We start from the raw sequence: 20,455 nt of genomic DNA, 5'->3' as shown, positions 1-20,455 counted from the left end.
AGCAAAAATGCCAAACATTCACTGGTTCCAACTCAAATCAAATTAGAGAATGTGCTGTTTTTTTTTCTCTAATGTGACAGTAAACTGAATATCTCTGGGTTTTAAAGAGCTGGTTGGACAAAACAAGCAATTTGCAGATGAACCTTGGGCTTTGATAAAATTGTAATCAACATATTGGACTATTAAGAAATGTAACAGCAGATTAATAAATAAAGAAAATATTCTTTATTCGCACCCCTACTTTGCTAACTATGTATCTCTGCCATGGCCTCTGCACTCCATCTGTGTGTTAGGAGGATAATAACCAAGAGTTTTTTTGGGTTTGAGTGCCTCCACATTTGCATGTGTGCATATATTATACATACGTAATGCGCAGTTGAGCGCATCCTTCCCGCAGGTGTGGCTGTTTTCCTTTTGATGAGGGAAAAGCAAACTGATTAGCAGGTCCAGGTAACATCAGAGCAGCAGTTTCCCGCCAGTGGCCATGTGATTAAATCACATAGAGTGAGTCTCAGGGAACCAGGTAATGAAGGGACAGACTAGCGGATGCCATCACCCCTCCTCCTCCTCCTTTTACTCTTCCTGATCAAGTAGTACTGGAGCTCAGCCCAAGCCTGGGACAGGAGGTGGGGTGGAGCACAGATACCAACACACACTCACATGCATGCATGGACAAACTACATTTGCACATGTGGATCAGTGGAGGACTTAGATATACATGTTTGTTGTATTCTGTTAATATACAAACTTGTAACCGTGAATCTATAAGACATCTCACACAAAGCAAGAGATAAAGTTTATGTATCTATAAATCACTCATGCAGAAATGACAGAACCACCACAGGACACACAAGTGTGTCTATCCAACCACCCTTGACTGGAGTTAATACAGCAAAATAAACTCATTTGCACTTTTTACTTCCAAGCAGATTGACTATTTAATAGAGTAATGACTAAAAACAAAAGCGCTGTAAATCAACAGTGCGACAAAACAAAACCCCCACAAATGTTACTTTGCAGCCGCACAAAATTCCTCAATCGAACCAAAAATAAGCATTAAAAGCTCTTTAAAATACTGTTGATGGCTTTTGGTTACAGGCAGTCCCCATTCTCCTGCCTGGCAATGGTCTTTTATGGCGAGGGACCTAATACAAGATTTCTGTTCTAGTGCAAACACAGTGGCCATGGGCACCAAGGAACAGCTGCCGTATAATTGAATTAACATTCGCCTTCTGCTCCAGCACTCAGCACTGTGCTGAGAACTCATACACATCCCTCCATGAGCTCCATCAACCTGTGCATGAATATGTATGCTACTCGTGATAAAAATGCGTTCTGTGTCTAATGTTTGTGGAGTTGCCTATATGGCGGATAAAGAGCTATACACTGACTGTCTTGTCAACGATATACATCAAGTTTGTTGATCATTTTTAGTGCCACGGGCCCTCGGAGGCCCAGAACAGCGGTGCTGTTGCAGCTCTACTGGGTTTGAAGTCTAACAGAGACATCTAGTGGATTATTGGCTGTGTGTTATGTTCATGTTGCAGTTAATGCACCATACATACCGGAGGCTTTGGATTTCCGTAAATGTAAAATCTATTACTATTTCTATAGAAAGATTAGAATGACTCACTCACTCTGCAGTTAGTGATCATTTGTTTTTAAAAGTGAAAACAAGTATCAAAGATTCAATATCATGGCCTGAATCCCACCTGTCGAACTGTCATCAGATTTGTTTCTATAGTGGTTTAAAGAAGTGGACATTCTGACTCATTTAGAAACTTGTTATCTGAATTTCTGATGAAATTTACAAACATTTTGTGAATCTTGGAGGTGGTTACTGAATGAGCCCAGAGGCCAACAACAAAGAGACACAAAACAATACAAAACGACTGCAAAGAGATGCAAAACTGCTACAAAGGGGCAAAAATGTCAACAAAGAGATACAAAGAGACCCAAAACTACAACAAAGGAACACAAAACAACGACAAAATGACACAAAATGACCACAATGAGACAAGAGACACAGAGTGACTATAAAGAGATACAAAACAACTACAAATGTATGCAAAACACAAAATAACAAAAGACAAGATGTCAATAACAAGATGTTAAACTATAACAAAGAGACCCAAAACAACTACAAAAAGTACTTCAAGGAGATGCAAAACAAAAAAAACTGTTTGTAATTACTTTGTGTATCTTTCAATCTTTCAGTAGGAAGGTTGGGGGCCTTATACGCTGCCCAGGTTCTCGTGCTCAGGTGTCAAACAATAGTTTGATTTTAACGTCATGTTAATATCTTTAAAAGTTCTGTAGACATTAGTCACTGCCACTAGATGTCATAAAACCGTCAGCATCTCAGACTGAAACAAATGCTTCTTCAGCCATAACCCCACCTCTCCATTCACCTTCTCAGTCTGTAAGGTGTAATGAAGCCCAACTCAAAAGTCGTCCCGTGAAAACAATCTATCCACAACCATTAGCTCACGCTAGCATTGTCGTGATTTGCTTCAAAGCACAGCCAGCTAGCATTAGCAACATTTGCCAAACAAAGTTAGCTAACATTAGCACGCCTTCTGTAACCGGTCGCTAATGAAAACATGTTGTAGCCAGTAAGTTGCTCACACATCGAGGAGAAGAACAAGTCAATTCTGGGTCAAACTGGAGCTCACAGGTGTCTCCATCTCGTTAGGCCAGACCAGTATTACCAGAACGAACTTACCGGGAACACGCCTCCAATTGTGTGCGAGTCTGTGAGGGTGGACATTAGGATTGGGCCCAAGTGTTTAACAGGAGGAACTCACATTTACTAACATGCATGCGCTGCCAGAGCGGATACCAAAATAAAGACCAGAGAAACTCAGATTATAACACAGAGGGGGTGTCACTTTGTTCTCTGCTCAGGATGCCATTACTCCACTATATCTTTACATAGAAAATAGTTGTTAGCTTTAAATTGCAAAATGAATTAAAGCACATATAAAATAGCAAAACAGCAAGGAGTGGTTGCATCAGTAGTCTGTGGTGTACAATCACAATGGTTGTGCTTGAGGATGGTAATACTGTGTGAATGTTGCAAGGTGCATACATTTAAAGAAAGGAAAAAGCATTCATCAAGCAAAATATTCTATGGTTCACTTATCAAACATGAAGATTTGCTCCTTTTGTCTGTTTCCTATCATTATAGATTGAGGAGTGAAGTTTGTTTTCACATTCATCTGCTGCAGGAAGAAGGTGCCTCTGCGCTCACCTTCAATCTGAACTGACGAATGAGAGCAACAGAATTTTTTGGGTGGCAGACGTCATCCAGTATGTAACTTGATTAGGCTGTTGGTGGTAGGACAAAGTAAGAAATTAGGCCGATATCACCTTTGGAAACTGTGATGTCCCTTTGTATTTTCTGACATTTTATTAATTAGAAAGTTAACAAATGAATCAAAAGAATTATGATGAACACATTGATCAATAATGCAAATAATGTTTGTAGCTATCTTACATGTTTTTGTCTGACCCTCCCAGCCTATGTAGGGTATTCAATTACAAATATGTAGTCTTCAAAGGTCAAGATCAGATAAATCTGGTTATTGATAAAGCTCCTCCAAAGACACAGAAGACATTATTCAACTGCTGTCACACGCTGAGTAGTTCTCCTTACAAAGAATAAATGGATATTGATGTGTAAAATTGGTGGAGTGCCCCTGTAACATGACACATTGAGCTGTGGTGTTGTAGAAATGAGGACAGGCAGACATGATCTGAGCCCTTTGAGTCCAGATTTATTGATACGACTGTGCAGTCACAGAGCATGGTGGCACACACGGCCGCCTGGCCGGCATGGGACAGTGACACACACATGCATGCACATACATGCATACGCACACGCGCATTCACTCTTAGTCATTCTGTCTAACCAAGGATGTAGCAGAGGGTAAACCTAAGGTGGTTAACTTCTGTTAACTAATTTATCCACCTTTTTGTGGAATTGTTTGATCCACCCTGTGGAACAATTTGTAATTTAATAAAATGTGAGAACTGGACGTTTAAAGTGGAAAAAAAAACTGCTTATTTGAAATGCAATTGTAAAATTTTGTTGGTGGTGAGAACTGTCTACCCAGCTTTATACAGTCCATCTCTTTTTGTTTACCTCTCTCTCTCTCTCTCTCATACACACACACACAGACACAGACACAGACACACACACAGACACACACACACACACACACACAGACACACACACGCTCATCAACAGAGCAGGTCACAGTGAGGAGATCAGAAATGCACACTGAGTATTTATCAGCAGTTTCACACACACACACACACACACACCCTCTCTCTCTCTATCTCACACACACTCACACACACACACACACACACACACACACACACACACACACACACACTTTACATCCATCTAACCTCAGTGACTAGAGCAGTTTGAGATCAGTCATTACAGAGTGATTATCAGACTAAACAAGGAAACAAAGCATTAAACAAACAACAAATAATCTGTTCCATAGTAACTGTTACAAAACACCACGTTTAGAAGTCTTTACATGTCATAAATACAGCTATGTTTCTGATTATGGTCGGTATAAATTCCTGTTAAATATTCATACAGTAGGCTATCACAGTAGCAAGTGAAAGAGAGAGCAAACTACAAGACTGTACATGTGTTGATTCCTTGGTACAGAAAATATATTCTGCTTTACCAAGTGTCAGGCAGGCTATTTTGAGGATGCAATAACTTTTGTTTTTGTTCTACTCATAAATGTAATTTGCTGTGATTGTTACACTTTAAATTTTACAGTGAAGAGTTTTGAGCCACTTGAAATTTTCTGACTTCAGAGCTGGTGGAGTAAAACATATCAGACAGATATACACAGGAGAGACAAAATTAAAAAAGAAAAAACAGTTACATGTTGAAGATGACAATCCATCCTCTGATTCAAAACAGGAGCAAACAGTACAGTGAAACAAAAAAACATACACTATACAGCACATAAACAGCTAAAAAATAGATTTTTTTTTCTAAATGAAAAAGAGCAAAATAGACCATAAAATATACCATTATAAATACTATACTTCTGCAACATCAAACTGCTGACTGTACAAACAGATTTTCCAACAGTGTCTAAAATAAAAGTCTTTACACAAGACTCCTTTAGTATGTAATATTGAAGGAAGATATGAACTGGTTTGTTTGACTGTACCTGGATCAGCACAGATTCAAATGACATCACAAAATAGTTTTTTCCTACAGGTGAAAGGTGTGACATGGAAAGTACATATATATAGGCACACATTCAGCCAGCTGGCTTGCTAACCACTGACTGTATTTTTTAGGTAGAAAGTAGCATTGCATGACAAACTGCTATGTCCCAGCACGATACTAGTGTCCTGTTATAATATAAAAATGGGGAGTGTGTATTAAAACAAAGAGGCTAAAAAAGAAGTCATAGTTCCTATAGTTTTATATAAAGTTGCACATGTACTGTATACTTTAAAATAAAATGAGGGAATTTCAACAAAGTAAAAGTGCACAATTTTAGGGAAAACATACCTATCATTATGTAAATACTGCCAAAATGCTTGTTTTCCTCTCTTCCACTGACACATATTAAGTACATAGGAAAAGCTGAACCAGCGTTGCAGGGGTTCAATATGTTACATATGCACAGTAAGCAATATTTGCATCTTCTATACACAACATTAGAAGCCTTGAAAAACCTGGCAAACAACCAGGAAGCAGATACAGTTTGGACTCACAGCCTCGGATGCATCACAAAAGCATGATGGATTCAGCTGGCTAATAGGTGCACAAGCACGCTGTAAACACGTCGATTAAACATTACACCAACAACCGAGAAGGTGAAGCTGCTGTAACATAACTGTCCTGCAAAATAAATATAACGTACATATGTAAGATTTCTCTCTAATGGAGCGACAGTGTTGTTTTTTTTTTTGTTTTGTTTTTTGTTTTTTTTGCTACAGCTTCAATACACATAAGAAGGCATCGAGAAGAAGTCTTTTGATGAAGAAATGACATACAGTGTGGATATAAGACGCATCTAGTGCATGATTGATATAGGACAAATGTAAAACAAATGTTACAAAAAAAAAAGGTAAACAAAAAGAGTTTATGTATTACAAAAACTTGAATGCATTTGTATGTGTGTGATATGTCTGAAATGCAAAGGTTGCATTCTAATTTTTTGGACATTTTCCACCATAATATCTTACATTATATCCAAAAAACATCCATTTTTGGATTGTGGAATCTGGGATTTCTACTCCTCCTCAGATTCATACATGTACAAATTTCAATATATACAGTGGAGAGGATAAAGACACACAAAAAACAAGGAACACAAACGCATCAGACTTGTACAATGTCTGAGGAAAGCACTGAGAAAGTAAATGTGTGTAAGGGGGAAAAATGAGTCACAACTCCTGGTAACAAAGAAAAAAAAAAGAAAAAGGTTTTTATGAGACGCCCATCAGGAACTCCTAAAGCACAATTTTCCAACACAGAGTGGGTTTGTTTAAGGAGTGCTTGCTAGTAAAATAGTGGCGTTGTAGACCTGTGAATGAATTCCTAGTGTACTGTACACATGCTCACATACATACGGTGTAGCAGTTGTAAAAGTTCCTCTTCATGTGCATTTATTCTGCATTTCCCACAAAAAAGCACTTTTGTCTTAATTTGTAAGGATTACTGTAGCAAACCTTATGTTTCTAATTCAACTTTAAACCAGACTTTACTTTGTGATGCTAAAATCTAACAAACGAGTCCTGACAGAAAAAAATAATGCAGATGTAAAAAGTGGGACTTGTACGGTGGCTACATGTCTGTGGTTGCGTTAAGTAAAAGATTGGCAAACTAAAAACAAAAAAAAATTAAAGCAACATTTTCAGTGTCAGTCTCTCAAAGGGTCCTCTCAACCCCACCATCGTCGATGTCATCTTAAGGTCATTAAATCTTCTGTATTGTCTTTATCAATAAGCAGTGAGGGAGGAATAATGCACATGGGTAGAGCCACAAACTCTGCATACAAGAGTGTGGGAGTATTAATATGGTAAAAGTAAAAAACAAGTTGATCATAAGGACAAAAATGGAAGTGAAGGTGTGAGTTTCTTGGTGTCCTGTAGAGGGCGACACAGTCCAACTAACGGCCTTCCCTGTGACGTGAGTCTGTGTGAGTCCTCCAGTTGAGTGTTAAAAGCAGGTTTCAGGTCGACGGCAGCGCAGCAAAGATGCAACAGTGTGGCTCGCTTATTCCATCGCTACCTCTGCTTTGGGAAATAAAAAAGGAATATTTAGGCAAAATTAAACAGACATAAACAAACTGCTTACATGGGGAAATTATGATTTTTCTGCTTGTTTATTTTCTTGTGATTAGGAAGTTGTCTCCGACTTAACAAAATGCAATGTAATTAAAAATCTCCACTGAAGTACAAATACAGGATATTCCTCCTGAGGCAGAGTAGTATTTCTGGAACAGTAGACTGAAACATTAGTTTACACTTCATTTCATAGTCATGAAACAGATACTTCAGCTTATTTTTTGTCAACAGTCATGGGCTGCAGAAATAAAACTCACCATCGACACTTTTGTTCGTCTTTTCTTCACCCTCTGGAGATTCAGCCCCTTCAGACAACTCTCCTGAACAGTCCAAACAGTTGCGTTATTTTTTCAGACTGATGCAGGTAGAGTTCATGGTAGCAAACATGCCCTCTATCCAAGCAGGAATGGAAAACCCTGAAATCATCCTCTCTCTTTTTAGTTAGTGATTAAGTTTTTAATAACATCTTAAACCCCCTCTAACCAACCACTGGGTCATGACACAAAGAAAGTTAGTGAAATTCTAGTGAGATCCCATATAAATATATCAAGGATGAATTTTTTGAAAATAAAATGATGCACAAAGTATCGAGGATAATATTGAAAAATATGTGAAAAAGTTTGAGCATGATAGAAATGTGGACTACAGTCACCATGGTTACAATGATCAGTTAGTTATTTGCATGTATGTATAGCACATGAATAGAAGTAGATTTATGTCATGTCCGTTAAAAACAAGCCATGCTATGGGACGACACAGTTTAAGGGATGTACCGTTATGCAGGGGAGGACTCTTGTGTGTGGTGCTCCCAGGCTGTGCTCCCTGTTCTGTTTCCCCTGTGTTACCATCTGGTGGTCTGCTGACCTCTGCTGACTCGGGCGCCTCCCCCTCCAATTTGTCCTCCTTTGGTTCAGAGTGATCTGATTCCGTGTGGACCTCCTGTGGATCCATAGCCTCTTCCTGCTGAGCTCGCTCCTCTGCTTCCCTTTTAGCTCTCTCCTCCGCCTCTGAGGTCACATGGAGTGTGAGGGGCAGGTTAACATGTGTGTGTGTGTGTGTGTGTGTGTGTGTGTGTGTGTGTGTGTGTTCATGTACATTAATTCATAACTACTTGTGCTAAATTGAACCTGTATTAAGTGAGCTGTTAGCAACTTGGGGGCAGCAGAGACTCGTTGTTAACACAACACTGACATGTTATCAGTGTTGTTCTTGACAAAGCTAACATCTTACCAAAAAAGCTGCCTTTTTACACATACAGCAGTTACAGAGCAACATTAGCAATCATTTGGACTTGTGTTACTGTCCCACCAATGAATCAAACTTAAATATTTACTGTCTTTTAGCTCTTTTAACTCCTGAAGGAAATATCTGTCTCTTTAGTTGCAAAATGCTCCACTATATTCAGCAGCTAGTCTCTGCTACTGAGCAGGAGGCCTATAGTGGGTTTTGATTCTCTGTGGGTTCATCACTACAGGCAACATTTTCTCATACATATGTTCATTTTACATATTAACTTTAATATTAATATATTGATTATAGCTGCAAAATATTGATTATAGCCACTTTACTGGTCCCATGTTCTAAGAAAGCACACGTTATAGACTGTTAACAAGACTTGGGCAAAACATCTGTGTTGTTATGTTGTGACGAAACCCATTTGTCTGGTGTTTATACTTTCTTTTTGGTAATAAATATTGGTAATAAACTAATAAATGCACATTTATTTCTCATGTGTAGGCCACCAAGTCTGCAGTTAGAAATGTCAATAATTAATCAATAAATGCTTCTTACAATAAGCCACAAACACCAAGTATTATTGAAGAATGAAGCGCTATGTGAAAAGATAAAACAAGTGTCACACAGGAAGAGGATAAATACCAACCACAGGGATTTTACACAGTCTGGCAACCGAAACACTGTTCATATTAATGGATTATAAGTAACATATATGGCATTAGTTAATGATTTATCAAAAATGAATAAAGCCAGAAGTTACAACCTTTAAACCACTTGCAATGGGCGTGTAGACAACTTGATCAAATTGATATATATCAAAACATAGATCAAATAAATAAATATTAAATAACATAACATGTCATGACAACACATTTATTATCTTCTTATTTTCTCCGCTGGTGGAAATCCACTGTGTATCCCACAAAATCTCACACTAATACGGGGCAATCCAAATCCCTCTCCGGGTGAGCTAAGAGCATTGCAGATGTTAAGAGCATTGCTGCTCTATGAGCCAATTTTCTACATTCGGCTGGAGCTCGTGATCTGCTCAGAAAGATCAGTTTTACCATCGCTTTGATGTTTCCAGAATCCCCAAATCACCACCATTTTACCAGGTTATCACTTTGTATGTATGTGTGAACAGTACCTTTAGCGGCCTGGGCTTTCCACCGCTCTCTGTTCTGATAAACCTCTTCATTCCACAACGCCTTGAAGTTCTTCATGTCCACCGTCAGCAAGGAGCTTTGGCCTGATGAGCTGCTGTCGGAGCCGATGCTCTTCACACTGTGCCGTTTGGCTTCATCTGAGCTAATACTGTTCAGACTGGACGGACCAAAATGACAGAGGAGAAAGGAGGTGAGACTTAAACAAGTGTACATTCAGGCATGCTAGCAGCTCTGTGAGGCTGGCTGTACTTAAGCACAGTGAAGCTTTGAGCTAAATGCTAAGGTCAGCATGCTAACACGCTCAAGACAGTAGTAACATGCTGCTGTTTAGCAAGTAATGTTTACCATGTTCACCAGTTAGTATGATGATGTTGATTAATGTCATTAGTTTTGCAGGTTTTTGGCAACAAACCAAAGTTATGGACAAATGATATTTTTGACCTGATGATGGCGCTAGATGAACATGTGACGTTCAGTTTACTTGTCACAGTGACTACTACTCAGCCGGTGGAAATAGGAATAATGTCTTTTGTTGTTTGGGGGTTTTCAACACTGAGACATAATTAGATTCAGTGTGACTTTAACTCTCCGAGGATATCCGAGGCAATTAAGGTGCTTTAAAACCATTAGCGCCTGATTGCCACAATTTGCATCAAAAATCACACTCCTTCTTGGAGTCACAACTCAGTCAAATCTGTACACACAGGCAATGTGACTTTTTTTTCCCAAGGATATCGTTATCTCCCATGTCCATGGTAAATAAATGTCCATGAATCCGCTTAGAAATGATGGAAAAAAGACGTTTCTCAGAGATCCAGAACCTGCCTGAGAACAATCCTGTTTTTAAGTTTTTCTTTTCTATCAAAGTAATCCAGTAATGCCTGTCTCTATATCCATGGGTGCATTGCACAGGAAGTGATTATAACTAATTCAGCATACTTTTAATGATGCCAATTTGCCAAAACAAAAACTTCCTGTTTACACTCAATAAATCCCCCAAAGATTTGGAGGGAGATTTCCAAAGTTTAAAATAATTATAATGGTTATCTCTGTTTGGGCTGGTTATATAATATTTTTTATATTTTTGACTGAAAAAAAAAATCTTCAAACAAGACGTGTGGAGTTTAAAAGATGCTATCAAATTGTGTTATGAGAAATATGGGTTTTTGAGCTTGAACCGACTAAAAGTCAGAATATCTTGGCCTCTCGTGCCAGTTTTGACATGTGTCTCTTGTGAGTCGCCCCAACTTTATTCCAACATTATTCCAATTCATCATGTGGGGGAATATGTGAATGTCTGCACTAAATGTCTTGGCAATCCAGCCAATAGTTCTCAAGAAATTTCACTCAGAACCTCAAATATCAGCCTCTTGTGGTGCTAAAAAGGGAAATTCAGGAGATCGCCAAAGGGGACAGTGTCTGAATGCTATGAATGTCTATACAAAATTTCATTTCAATCCATCCAATAGTTTCTGAGATATTTCAAAAAGCGGAAAACTGTTCCACTCAGAGAGTCACGCCAGCAGCTTGGATAAAATAAAACATGAGCTTTCAGATTTAGAGGCACTTTGAAAGGAGAAAAAGGAAAGAGAGGTGGATAAACAGAGGCAGACAGAGAGAGCACACACATACACACACACACTTCCAGATGACTGAAAGTAGCTATAAATGCCGTGAAGAAACAGTCCAACGAAATCCATAAGCACCCAGGTGTGTACGTAGACAAGGAGACTGCATAAGTGGCAACAGTATCTGAGATTTCCACTCGGTTAACTTCGACTGGAGGCCCACTGAGTGATGCTAATGACTGCTGTTGAGGAGAACGGGGAGGCTGGTATTGATGTGCAGGTGCAACGGATGATGCAGAGCCAGACTCCCTGAATACTGCTTTATTTTCTATTCATCTCACTTTACGAGAAAATAAAAGTTTAAACAATTGACAGACACAAAGTTTTTGAATTATCTCTGTCTGAATGGTTCAAATATTAGTAATGGAAGAGTACTTTGTGTGGGTGCTTTCAAAGCTTTGCACAGACTTTATTTAGTACATGGCTGCAGGAAAAGTATTGAGCCAATTAATTATGCCAGTGGAGACAAAATCACTTCCTTTTGTTTCTCTAGAGGCTATTGTGTATGCCAATCCAGCACTGAGGCCCATTCTTGATCAGGGAAGGCGAGGCGAACTTGACTTGCATATCTAAAATGTCAATTTCAAGGTGTGTGGCTCTCCCTGATGAAAGGTGGAGACATTTCCACGCACAGAAATGGATTACTCATGGGAGACTCATCTGCTGTTCTCAATACTTTCATTAGATATGCTGTTATTGCAGAGGAGCTGTTGAGCTTTAATCACGTCATCGAGCGTGTAGTTACTCAGAGTGGTGAAGGGTAGAAAACAGTACAGTTCCATCCCTGATTAACCAGACTGGTTGATTAAAACTTACTCTGATTTCCATAATGTCACTCACTTCCATCTGCTCAGTTTTGCTGCTGAGAATCCAAACTTTTCACCGCTAAAACATCTGTCAGCGTAGAGAGGAAGTGCTGCAGCTCACCTTGAGCGGCGAAAGCCAGCGAAACCTGAATGCGAAGCCTCGTCGATGAGCGGCGTGACGATGCGCTCCATCATGTCCGTCAGCACAGTGAAGGTGGGCACCACGATGAAGTCTATGAACCCTGGGGACAAAGATATTGGCAAATTCAGAACATAATGTCATTATATGCATATTCATACTCTTTATTTAAGTGATTTGAAGACTTTAATGCATGTCATGCATGAGGCGTGTCCTTCTACTCTTTTTCCTATTACTTTTCAAAATCTCTCTTTAGACTGTGAACTGTATTATTGTGCACTCACAGCTGTTAATTGATGGGTTGACATTTTTAAGTCTTAAAACAACACTCACTCGCCTCTTCCCACATTGAAACTGAAGAAATCCAATATTATTCATCATACAGTATCAACTCTATCGGGAATGTTATATATATTTTTAATACCATCGTTACTATGGAAAGCACAGCAACCAATTTCTTCATAATTAATTTGCTTTACTAATATAAATGTATGTAAATACAGGGTATGGTACGCCCTTTGGTGTTCTAAAGGAAATGTTAGTTTTCTCAAATTAACTCGTGCTGAAACAGAACCTGTGTACTTCTACAGCCATCATGTGCAGGTTTTGTGTGCATGTGATGGTGGAGTAGCCACTCACCGATCTGGGACTGGGCCACCATTGTAGACTTTCGGTCGCAGAGCGGAGAGAACGGCAGCCCGAGCTCTGCTTCTTTGTCCCCCTGGAAATACAGCAGCTTTCTCAGTCAAAATCATTCTCAGTCTTTGGTTCCTAGAAAAAATGTTCCCCACCCTCCAGGCGTGCACACACAGCTCACTCTGCATGCACTCGCTCATAAACGGACACTTACACTGTACACATATGCACACCACCACCATACACCATATGCTCACACTTCTATCAACAGGCTTTCGATTTGTCTGGCTCCCGCCTCAAGTGCTTTTGGGCCACAAACGTGTTTCATTTTCTCTTCTGGTTTGTCACAAACAGATGAAATGTGGAGACGGGAGGAGAAGCTATTTATCGGCAATTCACATCCTGGGAGACAAAGGCCTCGTGAAAGCAGCCACAACAACAATAGCACTGATAATGAAGACAATGTGGATTAATAATGGAAGAGATGAAAGCAATGTGGCACCAGATGAACGTCTGTCCTTCTTGCTCACATTTACTAATACACAATCTATTATTTATAGCCAAATGCATTGTTTTATCAAAGAGATAATGTTGTACATTTTATTTTTCCATGGTGCTTTTCATGGCATCATTTTTGAAAATGACAAAAGATTATATAATTATACTCATGGACATGACTGCATATCTTACTGATGTACTGTAACTGCTTTGGAGGGCAGGTTTGTGCCAAAGTGCCATATAAAAACAATCATTCAATAATGTCTTCCTTATTTTATCCTTGGTGTGAGTCTGCAACCGTGTGAAAGAAACCTGACTAACGTGGGGCTGAATTGGAAGAAAACTTTTCGACTGTACCGACATTTATCTTGCAAACAGTCCGATCTCTAACGCCCGCACCAAAGGAGCGGCTAAAAGCAATGTTGATAATATGATAAATAAATCAATGCTGCTTCAGATCTAGTGTTTCATCTTTTGACAATCCCAAGAAATCCTAGGAAAACTGTTCCTGTGCGACTCCCCCACCTGGTCCAACAGTGCAGGTATATTTTCAAATAGCAGGAAAAGCACAGGTTTAACCTAAAGGCGAATGAACTTTCAATCTCAACTTTTCAAGCCAGTATCGAAAAGGGTTCCGAAATAAATAAATAAATAAATAAATAAAACTGAACATCTCACAGCTACTTAATGGACCTTGTCCTGAGATTGTTTTGTCAACAACATTAATGACGTCTGTGTTTTATTTGGGTGTTTCACTCCACTGGCGTGCTTAAAGACATACTGGCTTAATGGCATGGTGTACCAGGACACTTGAACGGATTGGTGCTGTCGTTGGTTTTTTGTTTTCATCTGTCTGGTGTTTTTCAGAGCTCACCTTTCTACCTCATGGCAAATTTTTGAAGGCTGTATTAAAAATGTATTTCATCATACCAGAGGTTTTCAAACACATGGAGGCAATTAAACTACTGATGCCCAGTGGCTGCAATAATCACACTCCTTCTTGGACAGTAACTCAAATCAGAGCATACAGCTACAACACACGTATTTTAAGATTTAATGTGGCTGACTTGTTCTGAGGAAATCATTATCTGTGATGTCCATTGGGACTAAATCTTGCTGAGTAATCACAGGAAAAGACACTTCTTATAACTTCAGAATTTGCCTGAGAATCGTCACGTTTGATAGTTTTCTTCAGAGAGAAATCCAGTGATAGGTGTTTATAAGGGTCCATGAGTACATTAACAGCAACCCAACTCATGGGAACTGTAGTCCCAAAACTTAGCACATGATCATCCCCCAAGTAAAAATAATTATTCCTCCATAGATATAATGGGCTTGGACGAAATATTAGATTCACTGCAGGGTCGCTGTGTTAATTATAAATACGTGTAACTGATTAACTGTCACTCAAGTGTACATTACGGTTCTGTGTATGTGGCCAGATATAAACCCTGTCATATTGACTCTACATCCTCACATCCTCAAACCACTGACGCATACACCGGACCAGTCACCCACGCCCTTCTCTGCGACCTGCCAGGTGCACCCACTCACCTGTCTGAAGAACTCCTCCAGTAAGGAGGTGGTCCAGCGATGGTGGAGGTCCCAGCTTTTGGCCGGGTGGCTGATGTCTGCTGTGTGCAGCAGCAGGGACAGAGCTTTGGGCTTGTCAATGCTACAGAAGAGAGTAGATGTACAATTTTACAAAAACTGAAGTCCACCAGAGAGTATTACTCATTTGTTCTGTTGTTTTTCTAAGGGATTCTGTACGTTATACTTCTGCTGCATTTGCTCAGGTTTAGCATTATTTTTCTGCCAGATTTCCCCGGCGTGAAGTATCACACGTTTGCTCATAATTCAAGATTCCTTGCTGACTAAAGTCACTGGAGACATCCTACGCTACCTCCTCAACATACACACCCAGTTTCATTCACATCTAGTGAAGGGGGGACAAATGGTGGACAGGTTTTGATACATACAACTTACATACACTGTAACCAAGTGACTTTGCTTGGTTTTTGTCAAGTCTTACATCTGCGTGTTGCTGCTCGTGGTTTTATTTTTGCCGATTCAGCTTCTTGCTTCTGTTGAGCTCAAAAGGGTTAGAACCTGCATTCACGTCAATCACCACTGGAGCAGCCGATTCTTTTGAATATAAGGTCACTTGTGTTTAATGAAGGTGTGACTGATTTTGAAGTTAAAGGCAAGACCGGTCTCTGGTCTATTCATCAATGTCTGGTTAGTCAATGTCCTGGCAAAAGCTACATCATGAAAACAAATCTGCAACAAGGTTATTGGAAAATACCGGTTGAAAGAAAGACACAAGCAAATTCTCAAGGGAGTGAGTGCAACGGAAGACAGTACGATCAATCACACAAAGAAAAAACAGATTGGTTGTGTCTACAGCAATCTGTCCACAAAAAGTGACGGTGTAAGAGGAGGAGAATAAAACATGAAAAAACGTTTCTTTGATACAGTCCAGACTGCGTGTTTTTGAGCAGTTACACGTTTTTTGCTGCTCAGACTCTGAGCAATTCATTTTAAAACAAAATAAGTTGTTCTATTTCACTCTCAAGAGCATTGAGAGGAGGATTTTGAAGTTCTAGGATTATTTCTACATAAATGTTGCAATGGCACGGATTCACCGGAGACACCCTGCGAAATATATTTGTCCACCAGCGCTCATTACAAAGATGTGGAATATAGACATCCACTAGAATATGCATACAAGCAAAGAAATATATTCAGGAAAACAGAAAGTATAAATAAAACAGAAAAGCATAAAATATTTAAGAGGCTGGAAACAGCGATTTGTTTGGCACTTTTCCCTTAAAAAAAAAAGACTTAATATCAAAATAGCCAATTAGCCAATTACTTTTCTCATGATTGACTACTTGATTAATCGACTAATCAATGCAGCTCTACACGACACAATATGGGGAGGGGAGGGGAGGAGAGGGGGCGTGGGGGGGGGTTTATTCTTCCATCATCCTGCCTCCATGAGGCTAATCAGTTTTCTGCAGCGGAACACAGTGTGAAGACGCTTCACCTCCCCTCACCAGACATCAGTGGTGTCTGAGCTATCACCTGATAACCATATCAAAATATCCTGTTTAATGGACTGACGCATGAATGAGCAGTCACAGGCCGAAATGGAAAACAGGCACACGAATGCAAACACACAAACACATGCACGTTAAACGCAAGGTTAAACAGAGGTGAGAAGCTCACATTTCCTCCTTTTCCATTTGTGGCAGATTGGATCTTAAAGTGCACTCTAAGCAGCAGCCCTGGAGCAGACCAGTTTGAATTACTTCACATTAGAGTCTATTCAGCATTAGAGCTTCCAGCAGACTGCAATCCCTCATTCATGTGTCCGTGTACGTGCGTGCGTGCGTGTGTGTGTGTGTGTGTGTGTATGTATTGCCGTGTGCTTATGTGTACCTATCAAACAGTGGACCTCTAAGTCATTACCAACTCACCATTTGTGGACTGTTGAGCAGCCAGCAGCTTCATTAATGCTTAATGTATTTTTCTCAATTAATCATTTAGTCTATAAAATGCCTCAAAATGTTTTTCAGTTGTCCGACCAACAGTCGAAAACAACAACAGTCCAGTTTGATGGGATGTAAAACAGAAAAGCAGAAAATATTTAAGAAGCTGAAAACATCTATTTGTTTTTGCACTAAATGTCTTAATATCAAAATAGGGGCCAATTATTTGTCTCGTGATCAACTACTTGTGAGTGAGCTCTATCAAGCCTTTCGAGAAGCGTAGCTCCCTCTTCTTCTTGGAATAATGTTTCAATAAATATCAAAAAGCTTTAGGTTGGTCCGCAGCTCAGTTCTTTGGTGCGTGGCAACTTCGTCTTCACTTTTGATTCCCCTCATATTGCCTGCGCTTGACCAGATTTCTGATTTTCTCAGTAAAATATAATAGATTTGCAAATACTCAGAGGAAAGGTGAGGAAATATTTATATATGCAGTTTCAGGGTGCTCCTTTCTGTATGCATGTTAAAAAGGTAAAAGCGGCAGAAGAGGTGTGCTGGTAAAGGCAACATTACCCTGTTTGTGGAAGGCTTGTGTTTTCTGCTGCGGCAGAACAACAGTATGCTAAAAAAAAAAACCTGCCAGCAATATTTCTGGCGCTGGTTTTCATCGCAGTCTGCAAATAAAGTTCCCCCTGCCAAATCTGGTGTGTCTGCGCCATAACTGTGTTTGTATGTGAGACGGCCTGTAATAACAGCCCACTGTATACCTGTACTGCAAAATACATGAAATTTGGCAACAAAATTCTCATTCCATTACTGTGTTTTATGCTGCGTAAACAACATTCAAGAAGCAGAAATCCTCCCCTTGTTTGTTTCAATGCAGAACATGATTATTTGTTGCGCTTCTTTATGACAACACCCTTCAGGGCAGGGTTAATTGGGTTGTAAACAGTGGGTGGTTAGTTAACAGCAGCAGATTGCAGGGTTAATGGAGATTTAATTGCTGGGGTGAGGGCAGGGAGTGTAAACAGTGGCGAGGGAAAAGGCAACTGACCCCTCAGGTTGTTGGAGGAAGTTCTTCATGGCCTTAACCTGCTGGAAATGGCAGGACATATCTGTGGCCAGCACCATCTCCACCACCAGAGCCCGCAGCTCTCTGGATGGAAACAAAGGAGAGAAAAGAAGGAAAAGGGGGAAAACGTGAGCCATGTGCTGTATCATGGACTGTCAAACCGGCAGGTAATAAAAGCCGACTCTTTTCGGAAGTGGCTAAAGTAAATGAAGGCAGCCAACACAGTTTTTGAGAGCTATTTATAATATCTGCTTTGACAAGTCCCAGCTTATGCCATGAGAAATCGCATTGCAACTGTCTCCTCTGATGTATTATCACACACAGCAGTTCCATTTAGTACAAAGTTGTTGGACCTTGACGGTAATCCAACTTTTCTGATTTTGACTCCACCAAACACCAGTTTTTAATGACAAGTTCACATTGTGCTGCGAATGGGAGATTTTTATATCCCTTTGCTGTCTCACTGTTCTGTCGCTCTATCTGTTATTGTCTGTCTGTCGAAGTATCTGTCTCTCTGACCTCCAGTCATCCTTGGAGAGGTTGTAGAGGATGTTCATCTCGTCGTCGTCCTGCAGTAGGCGGTAGGCTGCGCTGACATGGTGACTCTCCAGCACTGAGCGGTCATTGTACAGGATCGCTGTGTCTGACCTGCCGGTCAAGAGAAAGCCGAGGAGAAGTTTGTCACTGGTTGATGTTAGAATAACAGCATGAAGTGCAATAACAAACCCAAAGTTGTTGCTACTTCTCAAATTTATCAGTAAAATGTGTCCCTTAATAATGAACCAGATTTTGGGATGCCAAAGATCTGAAAATCTTTTTTCCTTTCTGAGTTTCATTTATTGGGTCATTCTCTTTGCTGTCTGTGTCTGTGTGTGTCAGTCACTGTGGAGGGCGCTGTGCAAAAAATATGTGAAAAAGACATTCTTGGTGCAGTCTGGCAACTAGCAGGGTAAACCTCTAGCAAAATGCTAAATGTGAGAATAATTCATGTTCTTTATGTTCTTAAGGAGGTCTGATATAAAAGGGAGGACTCTTGAGAAAAATCCAAAAATCCAAACAAGAAAAAGGAGGAAAAAGCCCAAGGGTTTCCTCTACTTTATCTAAAACACATAAAGTTTTATTCGCAGTGTCATTTATATACAGGATGGACACAATAAAACATGATTAAATGGAGGTTATAAACTTTTTTTAGTGTGTTTAAACCTCTGCTAGTAAGATGTTTATGAAGATTTTATTTGGATAATCTGGAGGGCTTTCCTCCCTGAAATATATCTTCATTTGGAAAATATTAATAAGACACATTTTAAAAAGTTGATAGTGAATTAAAAGAATCTGGATCATTTCATAAAGGTTTGAAGTAATTGGACTCTTGTACTTTGTCACATTTTAACTATGAAAAGAATGTTTGTCAACAGAATTATTAACTTTCCAAACGATAACGAAATATTTATTAGCATTTTAATGACATAATGTCTTATCTCTCTCTCTCTGTATCAACTGAAGTGCTCATCAATGATAACGTCAAGGACGTTTGAGTCTCCGAGAACAAACAAACTCTTTTTTTCTCAGCAGCATGGAGTTTGGAGTTCATTTGGATCGTTTCCCTCCGCAGTGTTATTACTGCACTGCAGGCGATCTCAGTGTGAATATAAAGCCCCCTTGCTGTAAATGAAAACATTGATCGGGTGAGTCAGTGCCATGCATTTTTGATTTTATGATCCATTACCTTGTCTGAATGTGGAAGTTGTTTGTGGTCCCCGTGTGCTCATAGTCGTGCACCGCCGCCGCAAAGATCATGGCAAAGATCTCCAACTCAGTCAACCAGTGCTGGAGGCAGAGATAGAAGAGACGAGGGGGGAGGACGGCAGGGGGTGGGATGTGAGGAAACAGAGGGAAGGTGAAGATAAGGAGGAGGAGGAGAGGGATAAAAAGAGGAGCATGTAGAAGAGGGAAGGGTGTTGAGGAGAGGAGGCAATGAGATGGAAAAGACAGAGACGGGAAGGGAAAGTAATGAACACAGGAGGAAAGAATGGACAGAAATTAGAGAAGAGGAATGGGCAGCCAGTGAATGGAAAATAAGGGGGGGATGCAGGGAATGGTACATCATGTCGTAAAGATGTGGAGGAGAAAGGTGATATAAAGGATGCAGAGAGAAGAATTTGGCATGAGGAATACATTACCGTCAGCGATGAAAGGAAAGAGAGGAGATAGAGGAAAGGTCAGGAAAGCAAAAAGGAAACTTTAGATAAGACCAGCTGTCACTTCAACACTCCTCCTTCTTCTTCTCAGACAGTGTCTCAGTTGGGTTTGTCGGCTACTGAACGTAAGCTCTCTTTAAGTTTACCACGACTTGATGCTGTCACAAGGTGAGACTAAACATCACATCATGGTTTCCTATTTAACTTTTTCAGATCAAGTTTAAACCTTTTTAGGTGC

General features: G+C 39.9%; 1 protein-coding gene across 7 annotated transcripts in view; it reads right to left on the bottom strand.

Annotated features, from left to right (window-relative positions):
* Window positions 1-3,759: 3,759 nt before the first annotated feature.
* Window positions 3,760-20,455, bottom strand: part of pde1cb (phosphodiesterase 1C, calmodulin-dependent b) — a 91,304-nt gene continuing 74,608 nt past the window's right edge. For 6 of the 7 annotated variants that reach the window (XM_056391105.1, XM_056391101.1, XM_056391099.1 and 3 more), the window contains 10 exons: window positions 19,746-19,846; window positions 18,539-18,667; window positions 18,002-18,103; window positions 15,011-15,131; window positions 12,962-13,043; window positions 12,305-12,425; window positions 9,731-9,906; window positions 8,121-8,354; window positions 7,605-7,667; window positions 3,760-7,296 (listed from right to left, as the gene is read on the bottom strand). In XM_056391105.1, coding sequence (XP_056247080.1) covers window positions 7,277-7,296; window positions 7,605-7,667; window positions 8,121-8,354; window positions 9,731-9,906; window positions 12,305-12,425; window positions 12,962-13,043; window positions 15,011-15,131; window positions 18,002-18,103; window positions 18,539-18,667; window positions 19,746-19,846 — 1,149 coding nt within the window. In that variant the 3' untranslated portion in view covers window positions 3,760-7,276. The remainder of the gene's footprint in view (window positions 7,297-7,604; window positions 7,668-8,120; window positions 8,355-9,730; window positions 9,907-12,304; window positions 12,426-12,961; window positions 13,044-15,010; window positions 15,132-18,001; window positions 18,104-18,538; window positions 18,668-19,745; window positions 19,847-20,455) is intronic. The other variant, XM_056391100.1, reaches the window with a different exon arrangement.

The sequence above is a fragment of the Seriola aureovittata genome, chromosome 12, assembly GCF_021018895.1.
Source record: "Seriola aureovittata isolate HTS-2021-v1 ecotype China chromosome 12, ASM2101889v1, whole genome shotgun sequence".
Classification (NCBI taxonomy): Eukaryota; Metazoa; Chordata; class Actinopteri; order Carangiformes; family Carangidae; genus Seriola; species Seriola aureovittata.
Note: the sequence above shows the minus strand (reverse complement) of the source record. Positions and strands in the feature narration are given on the sequence as shown.